Below are 24,740 nucleotides of genomic sequence, written 5' to 3'. Positions count from 1 at the left end.
GCCATTAAACTTATAATTTCAGCTCTAGAGACGGTGTACTCTAACTGTGTCCTTTGTTCTCTTCCAGGCTGGATCCTACTCCATCCTCCGTATCCCTGAGACTGATATCCACCTCCAGCCCCGGACCCCGGGCCTGTTGATATACACCAACAAGACCTCCAACATCTTCCATATCTCCATTTTCACACCAAGCTGCACCACTCCAACCTCACAGGGGGTTGATTCCTTCTGAAGACCCCCTTCCTCCCAAAACCCCAGGGACGGGACCCTGTCATGTTTCACTGACTGACCCCTCCCGACCGGCGAATGACAAGTGTGCATCCGAGGGTGGGGCTTGCCTCAGTCTCTCATGATTGGCTGCTGGATGGAATTAAGGTGAATGGAACACGTTCCTGAGGAGCAAGACCCTAACCCATCAGAGGGAGAAGAGAAACGGTGAGTTTAAGCTTTTTGAACATTGTATTTTTTTTCCAATACTCCACTGCCTTCTTTCAAATAGCTTGGCTATAATTGTTTCATGTTAGTCAGAGTAATGTTAATACTACCATAAGTCACGTCCAAAGCTTTGCCTAAGAAGAATACTTAATACTTCACCGGGGGGAAAAAATCACAAGACACAATGACTGAGAGATACAGGTAGAGATTTAAAAAAGGAAAATATTAGTAATAAAAACAAGGTTAATAATGGTAAAACAATGAAGATATAAAAAACAACAAGTATAAGACATTAAATAACAACAATGATGTAAGAAAAATGTGGAAACGATTAAAAGCTAAATTCTAAAAAATAAGTTTTGAGCTGTTTCTTAAAACTATCAACCAAAATTGAGCTCTTAAAATGAGGCAGACATGGCTTCCTGTTATTTTGTAATGATGGATAAGGTTTTCTAAGGACATCCAAAACGGAATCTTTATTTTTCTCCCTTTTATCGCTTAATCGTTCTCATGGCACTGTATGTTTTTACATCTCTGGGCCAGACAAGGTAAACATTGTAGCAGCCTCTTTTTCCTCCCCGCCAATCTCTTCCTCTCGTCTGAATTGTTTTCACAACACCAGGCCTATAGCTACATCTGACCTCAACGCTCCTCCCCCTTCTACTTCATTTCTTGAGAAGCAGAGCCAGTCAGAATGGCCCGAACACAAACAAACAGCACTGTTTAAGCCCCTTCTCATTAATGAAAACATAATATTAGTGGAATGGAGCCTTTTTCGTAGTGCCATTGCTAGAGGAAGAGGCCTCTGGGTAAAGGAAACGGTTATCAGACATTATTTCCTTTAAATAAAAATTTAAAGTATTAAATTAGTGTCTGTCTATCTCTGGGAGTAACTAAAGCTGTAATTCAAATGACCTCCACAAGTTTTTTAGCAGATTTGTTGTCTTTTTTGTTTTGTGGAAAAACAAAGCACTTCTGTTTACGAAATGCAGTATTTACCACTTTCAGAGTAAGAGGATAGAAGGAGCACATTAAGGCAACACTAGACACAGTCCATTAATATCATGTTTGAATTTGACTCCTGAACTTTTCACACTAAAATATTTTCTGTCTCTACAATTAAACTTACATTTGTGTGATATATGAGTTTATATATTATCAACATGTGGAGGGATTAGCTGGCTGCCTAGACTGCAGCATCAGATTTCACTTCACTGTGTCTCCATGTGCTGTATTACAAGCTTGTGTTAAGAAAGTCAATCCGGCGGGGCCTTGATAGATTCCTCAGCTAACATAGACACCTGTCAGGAGATTAACAGTTCTGCTGCTGGGGGCAGTTGGTGTGATCATGGATGTAGGAGTCCGTACACGAGCCTTTCGGTTTCATTTCACATGTTCGGGCGTACGTTTACTCTGTATCTCTGCTTGTGTTTCAACACCTGCACGAAGTGCTGGCTGTAGCGCTTTGCACCTCATGGATAATTGAAAGCACAAAGAATTAAGCCCTCAGAGAATCAGACAGCAGTTGCTACCTAGAGAAGATAACAGCGGTGTGTTCTGCACGACAGTGGATTTTATTAAATCTCTACCGCTTCCCTCTGCATGGTCAGCCTGTTGTTTTGAACTGATGCGGCTCTTTGAAGTGATGCTATGGTTACCAGCGTGCAGACAGAGAATAGAACACCTGTACCTATGGATTGAAGATTGTTTGATATGTGCTCAACCATTTTCAGCTCTTCTTTTACATACATATGAAATATTTTGTCTGATAATCAAACATTGCAATAATGTTATATTCTACATATTGGATTTGATTCTCAGTTTTTGTGGTTTCTGAGCTGCTAAAACCAGAAGGTTTGAGGCTATTTTATGTCAGTTTCCCTTCATTAGGCCTCTTTGTCATGCTGGATTTAGTTGAAATGTGGAGATGTAGCTGCAATTTGCATCATTTCACATAACATGTTACCACATCTGATGCAAGGCTGCTTGCATTGTGTTGCATTAACAATGGCAAAGGCTTGCACCCTAGTGGAGTATAGTTTGCTGGATCCAGGGTTCTTTGTTGCTGATGTACTGCAAGAGGCCTGTTTTCATCCACTGCACTGATCTGAGAGCCTCAAGTCAAACATGTGTGATACTTGATATCAGTACTCAGTTAATTGTTGGTTAAATATTTCTCAGCCAACTCTCCTATTGGTGCTATAAAGATAAACTCTAAAGCAATAAGTTATTCTAATGATTTTATGAGGCCAACTTAGCAAATAAGATGGAACAGTTGCTAAGTTAAGTCTGATGCAGCATTTGTACATAATGTTATTTCTCCTTTGCTCCCACTTCCATCATTTAACATGTTACTGGGTATCAGTGCTCATCAGAATTTCATATTCACCACAGGTATGATGGCTGGTTTGCTCAGCTGTAAATAGCACAAGATGGCTGATAATAATATGCATCCAGAAGAGAGAAATAGGGACATAACTATCTACAGTAAAAAGAACAGAAAATGTGGTCCTTATTCAAGCCACATACAGTATGTATCTAAAATGTATTACTACAGCCAGACTTTTTAATTGGCATTTATCGGCTGTTACAAAACACCAATACCAATTTATCTTGTTTTCTTCTATGACATAAAAGTCAGGCCTCCCTGTGTTTTCTTCCTTACTGCCTTTAATGTCTACTGCAGCCCTTTGTGTCTCTGTGTTGATCAGATTATTTCCCCTGCCATGCTACAGTGCATTATGTCTGTGGTGCAACTGAAAAAGTAAACAAGATCCAGCTTTTCCTTCCCCTGGACATGAGGATGTCCTGTCATGCCCTGGGTTAAAGGCATTGTTAATTGCGCTCTTGCTATGGATTTCATGACGTCACTGTTTGTTTTGTCCATGGGGATTTAAAAAGTTGGGCTTTGAAACTCAGTGATACAGTGAGCTGCTGTTGAATGCATCTAATACAACATGACTCTCTACAACGAGGATCAGACTGTTTTCCCAGTGGTCAAACTGGCCTCTGTCGGTCTCGGAGGCTGTGCTCGGTCTCGGTCCAGCTGCTGTGTCCACTCACTGAGAGCTGGAACCAGTCCTCACAGAGTCTTCATGACGGGGTGCAAACGTAAACACACATTCGGCGCTACTGGTGACTGTAAATGCCAATCAATGTCTGTGACACGTCCCTCCCTAGCTTTGTGTTTTTACAGAAACACATACATATACCATAGATGGAATATAAAAAAACATATACAGAGGCAAATAGCTCTGCATTTTGTGTTTCATGGAAACACATGGAATCAAAATGAAAACTTAAAATGTTTTAAATGGTCACTATTTCAATATATTTGAATATATAAATGATTCATGTCACTAGCATTGTCAAAATGATAATATATTTTGTTTAAAATTGTATTTTTATACATTATTGTAAAGTCTTTTTGAAAGTGTATCCTATTTTCCTGTTGTTTTTACTTTTTCAGTAATTTATGAATGATTTAATGGTTCAGTTAGAGATTCATTTGAATATTCACTCAACAGTGCATATGGTTTGATTATCATTGGAAATATTTTAGAAAAATATAGAATAGAATTTATATATGCAAAATAGACACAAAATATTTACATATTATATATATATTTAAGATGTGAAACAAATGCTGCTAAATTTAGGCTTAAATGTAGCCATTTAGCTTGTGAAGTCTTTTTAAAAAATCAATAGTACAGGATGTGTCGAGCTATAGATATTTGAGGATTTTGCTCCATGTTTATTATTGGTTATGTGTGGTTTATGTACAGTTTAGATAGAGGGAGTTGTGTCACTTTTGCTCAGTGGCATGCTATATCCCCTTCTAGCTCAGTCTGTAATTTAGACAGTGGCGGGACACATAATGGAACAAAGTGTCCATTGGCGCTGGATGTATAGGACAGCACAGACCCAGCTGTATATAAATCTATAACATGCCCGCTGAACAATAGACTACTGTGGCCTTCTAAACACAGGACAGGGGGTCTCATTCAGACACCATTATGCATATAATTCTCTCAACTGTTCTGAGTGTCTTTGTGCTGTTGTGTCTGTTTAACGAACATGAGCTTCAAAACAGGTGCTTCTCAGTCCTCCATTATTGACTTAAAGGGTCACTTAGCCCAGTAACATTAAACATAATTTCTTAATTACATCTAGTTGTATCTAGCCATGCAGACACATAGTTTTATTTGCCCAGGTTTGGACACATCTGTGAGATTTATGCTACCACTCCCATGCAATGGAGGTGATTGGAACTTCATTTGTGGTGCTCACGGCGATGAAACTGACATTTTAAAAATTCCACAGCAACATGTCCCTGTTACTGTGGATAATTTGTATAGCTTGCTGTCTACAGGTTTTACAGGAACTATTTCTTAATGAGTAACCAGGACATTGTTTCTGGAAAAACACACTGCAGCCACAAGTGAAATTCCGTTTACTTGCATTGCATAAGCAGCGAGGTAGAAATCTCAGAACCACAATATAATCAAAACTATGAGCAATGCTAGGGTTTTTTTGGTATTTGGATCAAACTTACCTTTCTGGGGATAAGGATATTCCATATTTTTACGATTGTTAACAGTTCCCATGAAAAGACCAAAACCAACAATGAACCGATCCATAGTTGTCCAACAACTATTAAAACCACATCAGTGAGTCACACTGTTGCACTGGATGACATGTTCACAGAGCAGCCAGTGTGTACTAATCCACAACTGAAAATATTCCCCAGCAAATACACAATTTACTGCTGTTTGAGTAACATTTGGTAAAAAAATACAAAAGCAGATTTATCTCTAACATGTAGTTCTGGTGTTGATCTCTGTTTTGCTATGCTGCTTGATATTTTTGCAGTAATGAGTGCTTTTTTAGCCTTGATGAAACCTGCATTGTCTTAAAATAGTAATCTGTGAGTTACCTGACTCTCCAGTCACTGTCTCAGTCACAGATGAAGAAGTTGGCGGTCCTCCAATCGGTGTAGACTGGGTGGTTCTAGCAGCAGAGCAAGAAAGTCCCACAGGTTGGAGAAGAGGGAGGGAGAGGCAGAATGTATTTGAGTGGGTCAACCGGCTAAACATATCACAACCGGTAGAGACATCAGGGTGTAAGAGAGTGAGAAACACTGATAGACAGAGACTGAGACCATGCATGAGGGCTGTGTCGCATAGTTGCTACATCTGCAAATTTAACTAGCAGTACTCCTCTGCCATGCATATTTTACAGTCCCACTGCGTCATCAGGTCAGCACTGTAAGTCTGTCATCTTTTTGGCTTATGTTGTTTATTCTCCTGTTTTGTATTGTTTTGGGCTGTGTGTGCATTTCGTTGTGCAACATGTGTACATATTCTGCACAGCTATTGGGCCACAGGAATCAGAAAAGGCTGTTACTTCAACACGTCAACTTAAGTTTTATATTCTGTGTGAGCTGGAGAGAAAGTACAGTATGTGCATGTATCTGTGGGGTTGGCTCAGGTTGCTGAGAGGCACAGTGTGAGGTGGTGTTGCAATCTGTGTCCCGTCAGAGTTTAAGAGTTGGAAATTGAAAAGCACTCTGTGGTATGCCTGGGCCACGGCGTCGTGCCCCAACCTGCAAAAACTCAACATTCCATCAAAAAATATTCAATCATGCATGTTTTCATCCATGGACAGATGTACTTGTATTTACACAAGGTGGCCTGTAGTTCGCTGGCCGTGTTACGATTTGAAATCCTGTCAGACTTCCTGCTTCTTCTTTTTTTTTTTTTTTTGCATAAGCACCCAAAACAAATTTTTCTTTATTTATTTGTTTAGAGTAGTACTTCAAACCATCATGTTAGACAAGAAGTTAATTATTGTTTAAAGTGCCACCTCCTGCAGTATATCTATCTAGACATGGGAACTTGCACAATGAACCTTATTTGTGCATATTGTGTTTCTCTGTGGTTATGTTTTTGTTTTTGTTGTGTTTTGCTTGCTTCTTACGGCCACTTGACACAGTTTCTCTCCCAAGTCTTTCCACTGAGAGCTCTTGAAGTGCAATGAAAAGCTCTTCCAAGGCTCCCCCAAGAGTGATAAGCTTTTTTTAGCTGCAAGGCTGCTAATATTTTTAGTAGCACTATTTTGGGATTGTTCAGATCTTAATAGAGGGCTAGAGCTGGAGGTTATTCAGAGAGCCTTGGTTTATATTATCATTTCATTATTGTATCATTGCTGGGCCAATTCTCTGACTGTTTTATATGTAAAATGTGTGCATGAAAACAAAAACAAGGCTTAACATGTGGCAGGTTGTGGCGTCCTAGGTTATGGGAGACTTGTTGGGATACAAGATAACGGTACAGAGATTCAGAGGAGGCAACGTTGTGGTAGGAGTGACATGAATCTGTTTTTATCCAGTTTGCCTATGTTGCCGTCTTAAACATTATGCTGCCTCATGGGAGGAGTGAACTGTCACATAGCTGACAATTTGATGGTTGTCGCCTCCAGCAGCGGTATAGAGTGATGTGAAAGCCAACTGGCAGGGGATGAGACAGTCATTGAAAACATCACCGTGTCTTTCTGCTGCTGTGACAGCTTTAATTATTTTTTGTCAGCCTACTGACACTAAACTTTGCCCACAAAGAGAATGCCATGCATTGGCTATGTTCAAAAACTTCTCAGATGTCCTAACTTACTACATTGTGAAAAACACACCTTGCAACCTTTGCTGTTGTTGTAAGACAAGATGTGTTTGTTCACAGGTGAGCATCCTGAGTCCTCCAGCTTTTGGTGTCAGTTGTCATTTCAGATGTCCTTAATTTTTCCCCCTCGTCAAGCTTTAACCAATAGGCTATTTAAGAGCTTAATTTAATACCCTGTTAAGCCATTTGATGTATTCTGAAAAGGGCAAAGGGAACCAAAACTGAGAATAAAACCGTGCTTATAATTGAAGCTGAGGTAAAATGTGAAGGGCAATATGAGCTGGCATTTAGGCTTAATTACAGCAACTCCTGAACTTAACAGGCAATTATATTGTTATGCTTGTGAGGGGCAAATATTGTTTGCTGGTGTGGAATATAGAAAACATCCTGACTTATAAGAGAAGTGACAAAGTTCATGATAATTTAGAAGCAGTGACAGAAAATGTGCAATCTTGTTTAAAAGACCTTTTGATCATTCACGGGTAACAAGAGTCACTTTGCATAAAATATCTTCATTATTATATAGGTGAAAACAAAAATGTGAGATGAAAATGTCATAATGTCAGTGAAACTTAAACCCAAAAGCACAGATCTGATGAGTAGGCACAGGGAAACGCGTGATTGGTCCAGAAACACACTCAAAGAGAAAAACAAAAAATATTACTTGAAGACTAGTCGGCCGTAGCGCAAATACTACTTGAGGTTAACTGACAATCTGGCAGAGAATGAGGTGAAAAACCAGGTTTGATATACTGCAGCTTCTTGATTAGTGGAATGCAGGACAGGTGAGCAGGTGGAGGTTGGCAGCACAAGCCGGACAGATAACATAGACAGAGAGACAGACATATAGACTAACAGGAAACACAGGGAAGGGGAAATCAGTAGGCAAACACAAGGGATGAGGAAGAGATACAGCAGGACCACAACAGTAAAGGTCTTTGACAGGATAGACTGAGAGACTAAATAACACCTCGTCACAAAACTGAGTTGTGTTTCTGCTTCCATGTTCATCTTTATTTATCTCGGGATGCAAAGAAATAATAAGAGGTTTAGGAGGAGGACTTTATAACCTGTACGTGACCCACTCTTTCCTTTGACTTTTTATTTGATTAAAGAAAAACCACAACAAGACCATTAATGGGATCATTCATCCATCTGATAAATTATGAAAAATGTGTCCCATGCTTGCCCCCCCCCCCCTCAATGAAATATTAAAATCTGCCCGTCCGTTGCGGTTTGTTGTTGTGTTTTTTAAATTACGAACTTGTTCCACATATTTGTCATTTGCGTCTCCTCTGCACAGTGTCAGAGGAGTCCCTCCCCACAGAGCATCACACAAAGTGATGGTCCTTTTAACTTCAAGCAACGCCCCGCTAATCCAGGAGCACATAAAAAGCTTGATTTATGAGGTTATTATAAAGCATTAACGATACGGGTGATTAGAAAAGAGCAGGGGAGCAGATTCCCTCAGAGAGTAGCCGGGGGGCAGGGGGAGGTGAAATTCTGCCTATTTGTTTGGAGCATTAGGCCAGGAATTACACATTGTTCCTTTTAACAGAGTGGTACCTAATATCATTTGTGGTGCTAATGAAGTCCTGCTCCCTCTCCTGGAGCTGGTATTAAAGGGTCCTGGTGTGGGAGGAGAGCTGGAGGCTATCAGGAGTGTCTGAGAGCAGAGAGCTGGATTCTAAACACATCCAGTACTGAAAAGCAGCACTCACTGACTCTCTCCCAAACTCTCTCCCCCCTCCGCTACTCTCTCCCTCTTCCATCTCTGCGCTTTCATAATTCCCTTCAGAGCAGCCAGTTCCCATCTGGGCTTTACATGCCTTTCACATGTGTCAGTATGGTTGCAGGTGTGTTGCTTTGTGTATGCTTGATGCATATAAGAGTTAGGATCTTTCATCTGTTATATATTACTTGAATTTCCCTTGGGATAAATAAAGTATATATCTATCTATCTGTGGGTCTTTCCCACGTGCACTCTAATAATTAGAGTTTACTTGGGGTTGAATTGTATTCCCCATAAAATCCTTTTTCTACTGCTTTGGGAGCCCCCTCAAGAACAGGGCTTTTTCTGCCAAATACAGCTATGTGTTGCCATAAATGCTCTGTTTGACATGGCAGAAGAGACAAATAAGAGAAAGGTTTCAAGAAGTCTGTGAAGATTTTTTTTTTCATGAGCTTATGACACTGTCTGAATTGTACTGATGCTTTACCTTGTCTGCTTGTGATAGCAGGGGAGTTAGGTGACCTTTCAACTTGTTGAGCAAATATTTTTCTTTCAAATGTGACTGTTTCATGAAATGTGTGTGTATATTTACACACACTTATTTCTCTCCTTTGTTTTCTCTTAGGTGGCTCAATGGCCCGAAAAGGAAGAGGAAAAACAGCCAATGTTCGGTGAAGAGTATGACTGGTGAGTAAGTGGATGGGTAGTGTTTTGATGAAGGGAGACTCTCTAAAGCAGCTCTGAAGTGGCGGCTGTCTGAATTTTTAAGTCTCTTCAGAAATGCACCTCTTCTTTAGAAAATCCAATGAATTCAAATGCAGGGAACCAGTCGTTTTGAATATTGCTTTCCCCGCATTTTGTTCAGCTATGTTTGATACCTTTTTGGAAGATTGTAGCTGTCAGTGTCACCACAGTGAATGCAGGCAGTTGAGTGGCTACACAGAAGCTAGTGATACATGATTCATCGCCGCCTTGTGTACATTACGCTTTCGATTTGTCACCTCCACAGAGAAAAAGTAAAACATCTTGGCATCTGTCATCAATAAACGAAAGCCTTCTGCTCCATGTGCTTTCTTGTCGGAGGCAGCAAGTTGTCTGAGTGACGGCTTTAAATCCCCTGAGCTGAAAGAAATGAGTACAGAAGGGAAGAGAGAGAGATTGACAGAGATAGGGTGAGAGAAACACAAACAAAAAAATCTGAGCCTACAGGATGCTTGAGTTGGCATTTATAACATATATCTTCCAAGGCCAGTCCTCTTCCCGTGTTTTCCCTCCCAGCAGGCTTGTTGCCCACCTGTCTGCATCACTGTTGATATTTTGTACCATATTCTACCTGCCATGGTCCATTTGAACAATGTGTCTGCCTGAGGGACATAGTTGTCTGAGATTGAATTACGTATACTGTAATGATGTCAGCGATTTCCTGTGGGAGAGTGGACCCTCAGCCAGACTTTTGATGCTTCAACAGGCTTTCAGGACACTGACACGTGCAATGATTAGGGGTGTGACGAGACACTTAAACCACAAGACGAGACGAGATTCGAGATTGGGTTCACGAGATCGAGACGACGCAAGATTTTAGCACTATCTTTAATGCTGGATTATAAAAATTACACAGCATTAAACACTTATTCCTGCATTCTGATGAATTTTGCACCAGTTTATGGTGAAAATGTTTTTATTTATGTAAAGAGAAACACAAAATTCATGTGGCAGGTGACAATTCGAACTCTATAGCCTAACTCAATCAGAAAGTCAGTACAGCTCTCAGTCATTCTGTGCTGCTATCAGATCTGTTTCTCCTGTATCAACTTATTTAATATCATCCCTGCTGAGTCATGATTTAGTCTTCCCTCCTCTTTTGCGTCTTTGTTTTCTCTTTAAATGTGATTCTGGCACCTTTTCACCTCAATAATAAATTATTTAATTAATTCAGTTAGAAACTCCTGGACTTAATTAGCTCTTGTGTTCAAAACTTTCTGCACATCTTTGTTCTCTGACATGTCCAGAAAAAAGTCATAATATTACCAGACTAACGTCATCATTTAATGAAAAGTCTACGTGCCCTTTACTCTGCGATGCATTACGTTATTGATCCGCTGGTAGTAACAGACTTCAGACTGTTTGACCGATGCAGTTTAGGACTGCATGCTGCGTGTGAAACCGAAAGTAACTGAAACACTGAACTCTCGTGGTACGAGATCTAGCATTGATTTTGGTCAGTGTTACACATACACATACAGCTGGATGTGGAGCCATTGTAAAATTGTTGAGGCACCACAAACACTGATCAGTGATCATAATCTTCAGAATACACTTTTATAAAGTAAAAAAATGTCATTATGTTATTACTTGAAACAGGTTTTAACAAAGTAAGATAAGGCTACACAGACCATTTCAAATCACTACAGATCTAACTATAAAGGAAAGAATCTGTGTTCGTCTGTCCTTAAGAACTGTTCATCTGATCAGCTTCAAACTTGGCGGGTGTATTGCTGAGGACCCGCAGTTCCAGAGCCACGGTTTTAGACATGTATGCATGCGTGAGTTTAAACAACAGTTTGTGACTACGTTATACCCAGAGCCATCACATGAGTGGGTTAAAGTTAACCCTCTCTCTCAATGCCGCTTGTTATACTTAATGAGCAGTAGTGGGCACACTAGTTTTGTACATCAACTGTTGTTTCAACTCCAGGTTCTGTGTATAGTTTGTTGTCTCCTGATATCCTCAGTGTTTACAGTCTCAAATGTCACCTCACTGTGCTGTTGTCATGTAAGGACCTCGGAGAAACGATCTTTAGACTTCTTCAGGGACCTGATTCATACAGCCCTAATCCACACACTTAGTTAAAAAGGAATGGCAGATGTTATGTTGGGAAACTTGTAAAGACAAAATATTTATCTTGACTTAGCCACATTAAAAAAAACTCCTTCCTTTCCTGGGTTTTGTTGGTGGAGGTATTGCAGGGCTCGTTATGGGAGGGGCGGAAGCCAGAGCCGCAGCACTATTGATTTTGGGCTTGGCTTCCAAACGCTGCCACAGCAGGCTGGCTCGGCGATCCGGCTGATGCTGTGTGCCCTGCCAACACACTGGAGCTGACGTTTTTCCTATATGATCATTCTCTGATGTCCTTGTTGTCTTTGCTTTGGCCTGTTTTTCTTCTTCCTCTTATCCCCACCCCCACCATGTCTTCTCCCCCTGAGTCCTATTGTATTATTTTCTTGTTGTCTTCTTGTTTTCTCTCTCTCCAGGATAGTCATTCTTTTTCACTGCTATGTGTGCAAATGCACTTGTGAGCTTTCTTTTCCATATTTCACATAAGTTTTCCCTTGAGTGTGTTGCCTTTTTCTCTTTTCCTCGTATTTTCATTTCACATGCGTTTTCTTATAAACAGAAATAGCTCAAGAGCTTTTCAACAATAGATGAAAAAGAATTTGGCCAAAATGTCACTTGTGCCTCTTTGGCACTCGCCCATGTTTGTCCTCCTCTTTTTGTCCTCTCTTCCCACCAGCCTCTTCTTGCCCTACCCCTCCTCCACTAAAATCTGTAACAAAGCCAAAAGGCAGAGCAACTGACACTGCCAGTCACAGCTCTCACCACGCCTTAGTATACACACACACACACACACACACACACACACACACACAGGCATATGTGTCATGAGAACGTCACACATGTATGTACAGAGATCTGCCAGTGGCTGTGTGTGTGTGTTCAGACTTAACCACCCACGTTTGTATGATTATTTGTGACTTGCAGTGTACCATCTCCTCCCCCTCCCAGTTTCTTAGCTATATATCATGTGAAAAGGCTGGGAATCTGCTACTGCCTGTGTCTCTGTGCTCATTCCCTTAGTCTCACTGGTCTTGCAGGCAGTATGGAAAAAAAGAACAAATTGTCCTATTCCCAAGTTTAAAGCAGTTGAAAGGCTACTGACAGAGGAACACAGAGTACAGTGAGTGAAAACAATCGAAATGCTGAAACTATAGATCAGCCAGCACTGATGTTTATGTAACCCAAACAGTAATGTTGTGACCACGTTGATTTCAGGTATATTTATTTTTGTAATTGATAAAGATGAGTTAATAATTAAAAAATGCTTTTTGTGTGTTTCTCCACCTTTCATAATTCAAATTAAATACCTGACTTAATCTAAAGTTTATAAACATTGTATATATTTTAAACCTCACCAGAAAACAATTAAGACTTAAATTTGGTTTAGTTGGTTTAATTAGTCACCTTGTGATACGCTTTTGTTTGCATCTGGATCGCATATTCTGCTATTTAAACAAGGTTCAGTGAAGGAAGTGAGGCACTTGCAGTGAAAGTCCTGTTTGGGATAGAGACATTGCATGGGTGTGGTAGAATAGACTAAATGAGTCTTAGTCCTGAATTTTCTGTCGTTGTATGAGTTAGAGAAGCCACAGACCTTTAAATGTGCCCTCTGGACTTTTCCTGTAAACAAATTGTTAATCATCAAAATTAAAATAGTTTGTATCCCTGAGGCGTGATAAATATGCTGAATGCATTTTCCTCCTCGTAAAACATTTTTTTAAATATTTTAAATTGTGCATTATTTTCATCCAGTTTTGCTAGCTGTCTTCTTCACTGCCTTTGCTGGTGCAATACTACATTTTTCCAACTAAAACCATCGGCAATCATGTCGTGCACCTGCAAGATACAAACAAACTGAGGACTGATTTAAAACATAGCTCCATAGGACTTCTACAGGTATTGCGCTGCAGGTCAAATGTTGCTGTATTGTCGCTAGACAGCTGTAGAGAACTGCCTCCAACTCTTGTTAATGTCAAAATTATGTTCAGGTATCACCATAACATGACAGGAACACCACTGCCCCTAACGTTGCTTCCTTTTTAGGTCACTATATGCTTCTACTGTCTTACTTCAGAAGATTCACATGTTGCATGTGATCTTAAAGCTTCTTATTGGCCAAGAAAATAACTGCCATCACATAGGACATCTGAAAATGATAAAGTGTTCCTATTTATCATATGGGAAGCTCACGACTCTAGCTTTCATTGTGTTTATGTCACAGTATAAGAACAGTGGATAGCTACTGTTAAGTTTTTCCACAGCTTGGCTGAATCAGCAGAAATGGTTCGGTCTCCAAGCGTGCTGCAATGATGAGTAGAAATAATGTGTAGCTGTGTATAGGGTGGATGTTCTGATGTAACTGTAGCAGAGTAGTGAGTGATTTGATACCAATGCTGTATATTGATGTGATGGACATAGGAAAAATACATAATATAATTCTGTCTAACTTTGTCTTTGCTTTTCCTCTCTCTCAGGGTACATTCCCAGCTACCTCGAAAAGGATGAGCCATGTGTGGTGTGTGGTGACAAGGCAACAGGTTACCACTACCGCTGCATTACCTGCGAGGGCTGTAAGGTACACACACACACACACACACACGACCCAACCCCGGAGTTTTAGACACAGCAGGTTCTTAACCCACATAATATCTGCCAGGAAACCTGATATGAGGCATCTGAGGTCAACTTCTTCTACACACAGTTACAAATCTGACACACACTCATGCACACGCGCACTCTGAAACAGTCACTTACTTCAAGGTGAGCACATACATTCACACAAATCTGACACAGGCCATAGACACAGTGTGTACAGGAACGGAAATATGATATATCATCTTATTTGTATAAAACCTGTCAGTCTGTCAAGTCAGTTCTCAGTCTTCACATCATTTGTCTTCCTTGCTGTTAGTCGGTTGTTTGATCCGTCTGCTTCTGTTTTTTTTTGTTCATGTTTGTTCATCAGTGACATGTGATATGGAAGACACCACAGAAGGGTTTGTGAATGTAACACTGAGGCTTATTTTATGGATAAAAATTAATTTCCATATACGATTTGTTCATCTCACAGTATTCAGTATTGCCTTCCTACAATTAAAATACTGTATATGGATGTTAACATTTAAACAAATTGCCTCAGTCACATACCGACTAAATTAGATCCAATTTTAGATTGAAGATTTTATTTCTGAATTAGATTTATCACACAGAAGAAGCAGCAGTGGTAATTAAAATGCTGCCAGTTCGTTATTCACACTGTAACAAAACGCAATACGACGTCATAGTCAAACATTTTCATTAGTTATGTTCATTATTTTATCTTGCCCTTTTACCCTCTTTCTCCCTCCATTTCTCTTTCCACAAACATCAATGACTGTCACTCTACCTGTAACTTCTGTCCATCCATTTCTAACTTACTGTCTGTCTCCAGGGTTTCTTCCGTAGGACCATTCAGAAGAACCTTCACCCAGCCTACTCCTGTAAGTACGATGGCTGCTGCGTCATCGACAAGATTACCCGCAACCAGTGTCAGCTCTGTCGCTTCAAGAAGTGCATTGCAGTGGGCATGGCCATGGACTGTGAGTGTTGCACCTACACGTTCATACACAACTGCAAATGAGCTCACACACAAGTTATTTGTGTGTGAATTTAAAATTACACATTTTCATTTTGCATTTTGAAACTGTTGTGCTCTTAGACAAAGTGTCAAGAAGAATTAGTGATGCAGTAGTAATGCAGGGGAGATAAACGATGTGAGGACTTTGTCTAGAAGGTTTGTATAGAAACTTTATGCAACTTTAGATGATATGCAAACTTTAGGCAACATGCAAACTAATTGCATACCTATTTTGTACTTTATTTTCATTAACACTCAATTTTTCTATGGGTCATTTTCCTCCTCCTGTGCCTTCCACACCTCTCCTCCCAGTGGTACTGGATGACTCAAAGCGGGTGGCTAAACGGCGCCTGATTGAGGAGAACAGGGAGCGACGCAAGAAGGAGGAAATGGTGAAAACGCTCCAGAACCGTCCAGAGCCCACGGGGTCCGAGTGGGAGCTGATCCGCATGGTGACAGAGGCCCACCGACACACCAATGCTCAGGGCGCCCAGTGGAAACAGAAGCGCAAATTCCTGGTAAGAAGACATGGAGAAATAGGCAAAGCACTGTAGAGACAAACAATTACTTATCACATGCAGCAAGTCTACAGAAAACAGTCTTTAAATTTGAACTGAAGTTAAGTTCTGATACATTGTCCAAGCATCTAATTCAGATTTTAAAGGATAACGTAGGTCTTATTTTCATAGCTCTGAAAATCATTTCAATCTGTTATGATAACCCTCTACTTACCAAGTTAATCCCTGAGATCTGAAAACACCGATCACTCCAACAAAGTCTGATCCGCAAAACAGCGGTCAGACAATCAGGCAGTTTGTAAAGAAGCCTCCACTTTAGCCAGATATCTACCACTTTTTTGGAGGTAAAATGTAAAACAGAAATAATCCCTCATTGCCTAGGAACACTGTGTGTACACACGACTATGGCAAGTATGTGTGTGTTGCCTATGCGCAGTTTTACCATTCGCCTTAATTTTCTCTTCCAAATAATTTTGGTTTACCTGGGGGTTTGTCTGATTGTCTCACCACTTGTGTTTTTTGCCCCGTCTGACTTCTTTTCATTGGGCAGCTCTCCCAGATCTCAGCTATTAATCTGGTGTGTACAATGGTGTCATACCTGATAGAAGCATTGAACAAAACTAAGAAATTAAGATCCAAGTTGTGACAGACCTTAACGATCCTCTATGTTCTTCACATACGCCGCTGTGCAAAACCAATCCATGCTTCATAGAACAACAGTAACCATTTGTTGTTTGTTGCTGTTCAAGCTCTCGGGGTGTGTTGATTTTGCAGTAATATCTGATTATCGTGAACCCTATTAAGTGCAAAAATACTCAACAAACAACTGCCACAGGGGTAATGTCACACTGTAAACTGTGGTGCTGCGTAGTGTTTGTGTTTCCATTTTTCTCCTTTTAACCCCATCATAACCTAACAACAGGACAGTATGGATTGTGTCTTTACATAAACATGCATGCTAAAGTCAGAAAGGATTTAATTTCATCTGGGTGCACTGAGGCTCTTTCCTCACATGCCTGACTGTCAGAGTAGCTCTTTATGAATTTATCTCTCTGTATTCCCAGCTGTCTGTTTCTGCTTCTCTCTCTCTGCCTGTGTCTGTTTTTCGCAGTTCTCTCTAGCATTTGGGTTTATTCATCCTAATCCTTCTGGGCTCTTAACCAGACCTAATTCCCTTCATAGTTTTCATTCACACCTCGACTCTCTTTTTTTGCTTTAATTTTCTTCCTGTCTTCATTTCTTTGTTTCCTCTCTCACTGTCCTTTGGTGTCTATCCTTACTTTTCCTTCTACTTTTTCCCATCTGTTTTCAACGAGCTCTCCCCTTATCTCAGCCAATGCAAATCCTGAGTCTTGAGCAAGGATGGCATAGATGTTGGCTGTCAGAATTTCTCTCTCTCAAACTGTCTTGCTGCTGCGCAAATAATCAGATTTATGCTGGACAGCCCTGTCAGGGGATCCCTGCCTGGTATCAGTCTATCCCAGTCTCACACAAACACAGACACTGACCTCATGTTTTGGCCGAAGATTATCTGAGGTGCTTATCCAGTTTTAAGCACTCCTGAACAATTTCAGAGCAGCACTGGACCAGAGCTCATGGCCAAATCAAGGATCTTTCTGTCAAAAATCTGTTAGGGACATGTGAGGTGTATGTGGGTGTTCATCTGAAGAGGAGTTGAAAGCACTTGTGGTGAAGTGGCAAGTATTGTGGAGGGACTTGACAACCAGAAGGATGTGGACGAGTGTGATGGGAAGGAGGCCAGATTAGAAAATTTGAAATCCAGTTTATAAATGATGTTTTTTGTCTATTGTGTTAAGTGAGATAATTTTGTCCTCACTTTTTCATGAATGAAGACTTACATTTAGGATTAAGGCTACAGTGAGTAGGCAAGGGTTAGTCTATTATATATAGGTTAACAAACATTTGTATTAACCCTACAAAAGTTAAAAAGTCTGTCTCTAGAGCAGGGCTTGCAAAAACCAGGACTTTAAAGACTGATTAGCACAGTGACCCATGCTACTGTGAAAACTGTATATCTTAGCCCTGAGCTTGCTTCATCTAAAAAGGATAAACAGTTCTATTTCACACAGGCTTCACCCTCTAATGGGGCTCTGGAGGCTGTAGCCACTGAACCCTGAATATCTAAATTTGCATGCTAAGCCAACCAGGATGAGCCTTTTCAGTCCTATGGGGACGACAGCTATAAAACAGCAGCAGTGAGGGACACCACTCCTCATACTCTGTACTGTAGCTCGCAAATGACTATGCACTGAAGGATGGCTTTGTTGAATGATGCACTTTGGACTGTAAATTCATGAGTGAACAGTTTTGTAATTAGAAAATGTAGTAGTACTTAATGAGTACCCATAAGATGAAGCTGTCAGAGCCTTTACTTGTTAGAAAACCACTTTTTTCCCATGGATTCAACAATATACTTTAAATGTTGAAAGGATACAAGATTTTTCAGGACTATAAATGTTTTTGCATCTCTGTGTGTGTGCACGTGTCAGTAGGCATAGTAGTGTGTTTGTATGTAAATGTCAAACATAGTAGTTGTGTCAGGCGCATGTAGCCAGGATCAACAATCCCATCTAATAGATAAAAATGCCTGCAGACTGACTGAAAAGTAGAAGAGTGTTTTCAGATGCAAGACGAATCAGTTTATTTCATGTGCAAATGGAATGAGCATACAAATGATGTATGAATGTAGAAAAGTTCATTCACTCATATTTACTAATATGCAGGATGCTATGTAACTATGCATTAGTTCCTACTATCTTGCTTATAAAGGTCAGTCCATGCTTTTTATTTAGTTTTCCAAGCATAAACCCTACTGGCAGCCTTTCAAATCACACAAATCTCCTATTTTCAACAGGATGTGAACTCATTAACTTCATCTGAAGTCTTTTGTTATTGGTCTCTCCAACATTAGCCAAATAGGACAGCACAGCCGCTTGGCTTAAAATGTTCTGCTCAGCTATTCAGAACTAAATTGTAAAAAAAGTCGTTAGTGACGAGAAATCTACTATGATTCAGTTCATGGTTGTGGTTGAACACAGACATTCAGTTTAACTATATATTGTACTAAAGTTCTGCAGTCATGGTGGTCTTGTCACCTTGCCATGCAGTGGCAGTAGTTTTTGCACTAAAGGCGAGTTTGGAAGTCAAAAATCTCAGCACCATGCAAAGTACCCATTGTGGTGTTAGTATTGATGAGCATCAACAAGCCAGTGTTCTACAAGACAGTAGAAATCTTGCTTTCCTCACATCTTGAATTTATACACTTATTCAGACTGCCCAATGATATTTTCTTTTTAAAACAATATAGAACAAAACTAAAATGGATCTTAATCATATAAAGCATTAATCGTGTTTACAGTTCATAGTCACAGTGTTAAAACCAGATGAAAACATATTGGGCCTCATTTCTCTTCTCCAGCTCTACTGGAGCAAACTTTGAAGCTCACAACATAACTGATGAGACTGCAGTAAAAAAAGTCCCCCCACCGCCCTCTCCTCCCGATTTAACAATTGCCAATTCCTACTGTGCACTGGCGTTCATGTCAAAGTCTTGAGACTCTTGAGACACATCACAAGTGGTTTCTTTTTTTCTGTTTGTTACAGAAAATTGTGTCTTCAAGAAAGCTTAACCCACATTGAGTTTCGTGCTATCTCCCCACAATGTTTAGGCTCCTTGACCAACCAGCTTGTAGAGCGGCAGAGACATAATTCGTCACCAGCTGCTGGTATAACCAAGTGATTTCCCTCAATGCCACCCAGATGGCCATGCAGTTAATTAACAAACACTAACAGCTGCAGGAAATCACTTTATAAATGTTCATAATGAAGCCCCCACAGGCCTGAGATGGTGAGAACATTTACAAATACAAATCTATACTTTATTGAAATTGCTTGTATATCAAATGTTTTTCAGAAGTGTCAGAACTCCAGCAACATTTATAGTATGGAGATTAAAGTTCTTATGAATGTGCTTACATAGTTGAAGGATGGTTAAACACTCTTAAATTACACTTCCAAGGGTAGTTTATCTTAAGTGTCATTCCACTCAAATTACATATTTGCCATGTAGATTAGTTTAGTTTGTTTTTGCAGAGTTCTGCTGCCACACCAGTGCAATGGAGGTGAATCGAATTTTGTTTGCATTGAAATGTAAATTGAAAAAACATTCAACAGCAACATTAGTTTAACAATCTGTGCCTCCATTCTTCTGGGTAATCATAGCTTACTTTGAAAATTTTTCTTTAAAGAAATAGTACCTATGAAAATATGTATAGACAACGAGGTCTGTGGATTATCAAATGTTTCTGCAAAGATTCATTGCTGCTGAATTTTTTTCTTGAATCTCAAAACCTGGAGAAATAAAAGCTAAACTATCTTCATGGCTTTGGGCCACTGAAAGTAAGTGAGAAAAGGAGTTGCTACATAAAAAGAAACTCTACAAACAATTACGATTTGAGTTGAAGACTCCATTGTGAGTCTGTCATCTGTGTCAGTTGGACTCGTGACAGATAGTTGAACCTGCACTGGCTCGTGGTTCGTTTCCAAACTTCTCCACTTGAGAGTGTGGCATGCATTCAGCAGTTCTGGACCACAGCTGCTCTCTTTCCGTAGAGCTATTTTCTCCCTACTGAAATGAAAAATGCCACTGACCTCCACCAGTGAAACCAATGTTTTGTTTTGTCTCTCGCATGACAAGAGTTGCAGTACATCAAAGTTATTATTATGATTATTTAAGTTTTCCATGATTGCTCAGCTCTCAGCTGCACAGCACAGGATTGTTTAAATTTGTACAAATTTATGCAATCCTTCTCCCTCTGGGTTATGATTGATGGTTTCTTGTGTGAGGTGATTATTCCTATACTTTTATCTCATCCCATTTATTGTGGAAGCCCAGCCTGAATAAATGACGATAGCCTTGACACACGCTTTATTCAGTGGAGCGTGAAACAATATTTTTCATAGTCACAGCCTCAATTCACACAACTCTGCAAACATATGTATTACTGATCTGCGGTTCCCCACTGCCGTGTTCCTCTAAGTAAGCGTTATCTGTCTGGTGACATGTCCCATTCCTTTCACAGAGCACAATCTGCTGTCCTTATCTGATAAATTGGTTTTAATTTCTCTCCCAAGGCAAGCCAGTGTTTTGTAAAATGGAGCAAAAAGGGTATAAAACCATTTAACACTGTGTTGTTTCCTCTGCTATATTTTACTCTAAGCCCCACACCACTCTTATTTTTCTGTAATCTTATTTTATTCTTTTTGTGCTCTTCAGTTCTAACAAAACACACATACTCTCAACTGTAACTTGTTCTAATGAACTCTAATTCCTAATGCGCTTTGTTCTTTTATTTATTCTACCCAGCTCAGAAATGCTCTCCTCTCCTACTCTCTCTTGGTATATGCACTTTCATGTTCCATTTAAATGATAAGGCTGGCAATATACTGTGGATTCCTTATTGTCAACAAATCCCATGAAAAGACCAAAGCTAACAATGTGTTTGTCTGTCTGTTAATACTTCATGAATCTTGAAAAATGGGTCTCAAATATATAGTTTCTTTGTTTTTTTTTAAAAAGGCTCAGGCTATTTTCGTCTGCGGATTAATGCACATTTGGTGCTCTAGTGAGCCTTTACAGTAGCAGGTGTATGTGGGATTAACTCAAGCTATGGTGCCCTTGATGATTTGAAGGAACATGTCACCCAGTGCAACGGTTTAATAATAATTTTTGGACAACAATAGAGCTCTAAGGCGCAGAGTAAAAAGATTCAGGCTTTTCCTAAAATATTTATTAGTAGCACTAGTTCATTCTTGGGTTTGGTATTTTCTTCTAACTCTAACTTCTATCTAACTCATATGCTTACGTTTAACGTCATTTTCCACTGTGTTCTAATCAGCCATGTTTATCGTCCCATGTAGCCAGACAAAATCGGCCAGTCTCCAGTTGCGCCCACGTCAGACGGAGACAAGGTGGACTTGGAAGCCTTCAGTGAGTTCACCAAGATCATCACTCCTGCCATCACCCGTGTCGTCGACTTTGCCAAAAAACTGCCCATGTTCTCTGAGGTGAGTGATGGTTAATGGTCCTGAGGATCAGAGGCCGAGCATGGGAGTCTGTCTGATACAAAGGGCTATAAAAAACACAGAAGACAAAGCCAAGCCCCTGCCATCCTGTGAGTGTGTTAGTTGAGGAAATGTTTACTTTAAGAGGTCAATTTGTCTAGCAGAGTTAGCAGTTCCTATGTTTGAGGAGGACCATAATGACATGTGGTACGAGAGTTATGACCAATATTTACAACTTAACAGTATAGTGGGGGGAAAAAGTGTCAAAACAATTTCACATAGAGAAGATTTTCTGAATCAGCAGCAGCAATAGAAAAAATACTACGCACAGATTAATATGCTGATCATTTACACCTTGCTGTAGCACTTAAACAGAAAATGTATGTCTGGCTTGGAAAATAAAGCCAGTAGCAGCCTTCATGCTGGTGACAGTCAGAGAAGCACTTGTGCTCCTGTTTGTCGTGCCTTAATTAGCAACGTGTAATCATGTTTCTAGCCCCTGCTGCTTTTAATAAGACCGTGTGTGATTGGATAATTATCAGGGTAGCTGAATTATTGTCTAGTGGGACTGGTGTGTGTGTGTGTGTGTGTGTGTGTGTGTGTGTGTGTGTGTGTGTGTGTGTGTAATCAATTACAGGACAAATTTGAACTGTAATCAATTACAGGACAAATTTGAACTGTAATCCATTGCTGTTTTTGAGAACAATAAATCACAGGGTTAGAATACTTTCGAAAGCAAAGGTTGTCAATTTTTTAATCATCATATTTTAAATGAAAAATCTTCCAGATTGTTCTATTATTATACACATGTTATGATTATGATGGATACCACTATTCAAATGAGTAAAAACTAGAATATTCCTCACACTGCTACTGGATATTCTATTAACTTTAGAGATGAGAGAAGAAACTAAACGGTAGCAGAGAAGGATACAGATTTTTAGTATTCCAGACACTGGAACAGATAATCAATTAATGTTTAATATGTTATCTGTTATTCACAATTTAATATATTATATTATGAAAAAAGCCTTTTTAAGCTGATGAAATAGGTAGAAGAAGATAACCCGTTTAGTCTACATTAGATCTGTTCACTGCAGTGAATTACCGATAAGAATGCACAGAAACAAAGCCAGCCTCGTCAAGCCACTAAAAATTAAGCGTGCCCTCCAGGTACAAATTTACATGACAAATCAAGCCAATGAATGCCAATTGCTCTTCTCAGTGGTCAAGTGAATTAAGACACAAGCTTACATTATGGTGAAATTTAACTAGCACAACGGAGTCGATTTAATCAAATGGGTTTCAACCCAGAGATTCTAAATCGGTGCGTGTCAGTAATAATTTGTTTTAATCAGTGGAGAAAAAAATCTTCCTCTTTTCAACCCATCCTAATGTTTCTCACCCTCTCTCCGTCCTTTATGGTTTGATTTCGGTTCTTTTAAAAAAAAGAGTTTTCTAAACACAGTTTTTGAAAAGTGCTGTTCAAATAAAGTTACTATTGAAGTTACTCCTATAAATCATGTGATAAGAATCTGATGTAAGATCCAATAAGATACAGGATCAGCAAACAGAATTAGAATCAATAATCGTCAAATCAAATTCTCAATTCCTCGTCAAAAACTTTCTCTTCTCTCCCATTTTCTACACATCCGTGTGTTGCCATGTTGTGGCTATAACCCGAACTCTGAACTGAAAGAAAAACCGGTAACTACATTTCTGTTTCTGTAGGAATAATGAAATAAAATGAAGTAATCCACAATAATTTCCTCCTTGTAAAAATTGTTATATGGTTTTTACAGCCTCAGTATGTTAAATTGGGTTCAATATCCTAATTGTTAGATAAGAATAACCTTGCCTAATCAAGTATTTCAAACATTTCCACCAGCTACCTTGTGAAGACCAGATCATCCTGTTGAAGGGCTGCTGCATGGAGATCATGTCACTGCGAGCTGCCATGCGTTACGACCCAGAGAGTGAGACGCTAACGTTGAGCGGGGAGATGGCTGTGAAGCGTGAGCAACTGAAGAACGGCGGCCTGGGGGTGGTGTCGGACGCCATCTTCGATCTGGGCAAGAGCCTGGCACAGTTCAACCTGGACGACACAGAGGTGGCGCTGTTGCAGGCTGTGCTGCTCATGAGCTCAGGTTGTTGTTGACTTAACAACTTATGACTTAACTTGACAAACTTAAAGCTGTGCATGACTGTGCCTTTACTCTGTGCAATTGGCTGCTTGTAACATTAGTGGTCCAGGAGTAATGTAAATGTAAATTTTCAGTGCCCATGGAGACACAATTCCATGACAGTCCATATTCCTAGTTATTACCCGCTGCTTTACACAGTATATGTTGTAGCCTATTGTGAATCAAAATGTAATTATAGCCTGAAGATAAAAGTCCACATACATATTCAGTGTTGAAAGGAGGAAATTTGAAGATCATCCTAAATGTGATTAAAAAGCCTTCACTCTTGGTTTGTTCATTGTAGAATCTCTAAAAAGTTTTAGGAAGCATGTCACACAATATTCTCGGGGGTTTGAAATAATAGATTACGAATAAAGAGAGGATGTGTATAATCCTGGCCTTTGCAACAAAAAAAAGTATGTAATAATTCTCAGCGTAGCCACAAGTTATTAAAAAGTAAGAATTTTTTTTGTGAAAATAAAGTACTAAATAATAGTTATTTATATTTAAGAACTAATTAGAATAATTATGAAATATGCATTTTCTGTATCATTTCAATTATTTAATACAGTTCTTTGAGTTAAGAAAGATTTGTTTTTTGTTTGTTTTTGTCTTTCACCCCTTATACCTTTCCTCCCTCTCTTCCTAAAATTTCCACTCAT

The 24,740-nt window shown here is 39.6% G+C and overlaps 1 protein-coding gene across 5 annotated transcripts in view; it reads left to right on the top strand.

The window, feature by feature from the left end:
- thrab (thyroid hormone receptor alpha b) overlaps positions 1 to 24,740 on the top strand; it is a 138,038-nt gene that overhangs the window by 105,394 nt on the left and 7,904 nt on the right. For 4 of the 5 annotated variants that reach the window (XM_046068129.1, XM_046068128.1, XM_046068127.1 and 1 more), the window contains 7 exons: positions 68 to 435; positions 9,467 to 9,528; positions 14,152 to 14,252; positions 15,108 to 15,255; positions 15,606 to 15,811; positions 21,752 to 21,898; positions 23,784 to 24,042. In XM_046068129.1, the coding sequence (XP_045924085.1) occupies positions 380 to 435; positions 9,467 to 9,528; positions 14,152 to 14,252; positions 15,108 to 15,255; positions 15,606 to 15,811; positions 21,752 to 21,898; positions 23,784 to 24,042 (979 nt within the window). In that variant the 5' untranslated portion in view covers positions 68 to 379. Of the gene's footprint in view, positions 1 to 67; positions 436 to 5,616; positions 5,703 to 9,466; positions 9,529 to 14,151; positions 14,253 to 15,107; positions 15,256 to 15,605; positions 15,812 to 21,751; positions 21,899 to 23,783; positions 24,043 to 24,740 lie in introns of those variants that run through there. The other variant, XM_046068130.1, reaches the window with a different exon arrangement.

Source organism: Micropterus dolomieu, linkage group LG14 (genome assembly GCF_021292245.1).
Source record: "Micropterus dolomieu isolate WLL.071019.BEF.003 ecotype Adirondacks linkage group LG14, ASM2129224v1, whole genome shotgun sequence".
Lineage (NCBI taxonomy): Eukaryota > Metazoa > Chordata > Actinopteri > Centrarchiformes > Centrarchidae > Micropterus > Micropterus dolomieu.
Note: the sequence above shows the minus strand (reverse complement) of the source record. Positions and strands in the feature narration are given on the sequence as shown.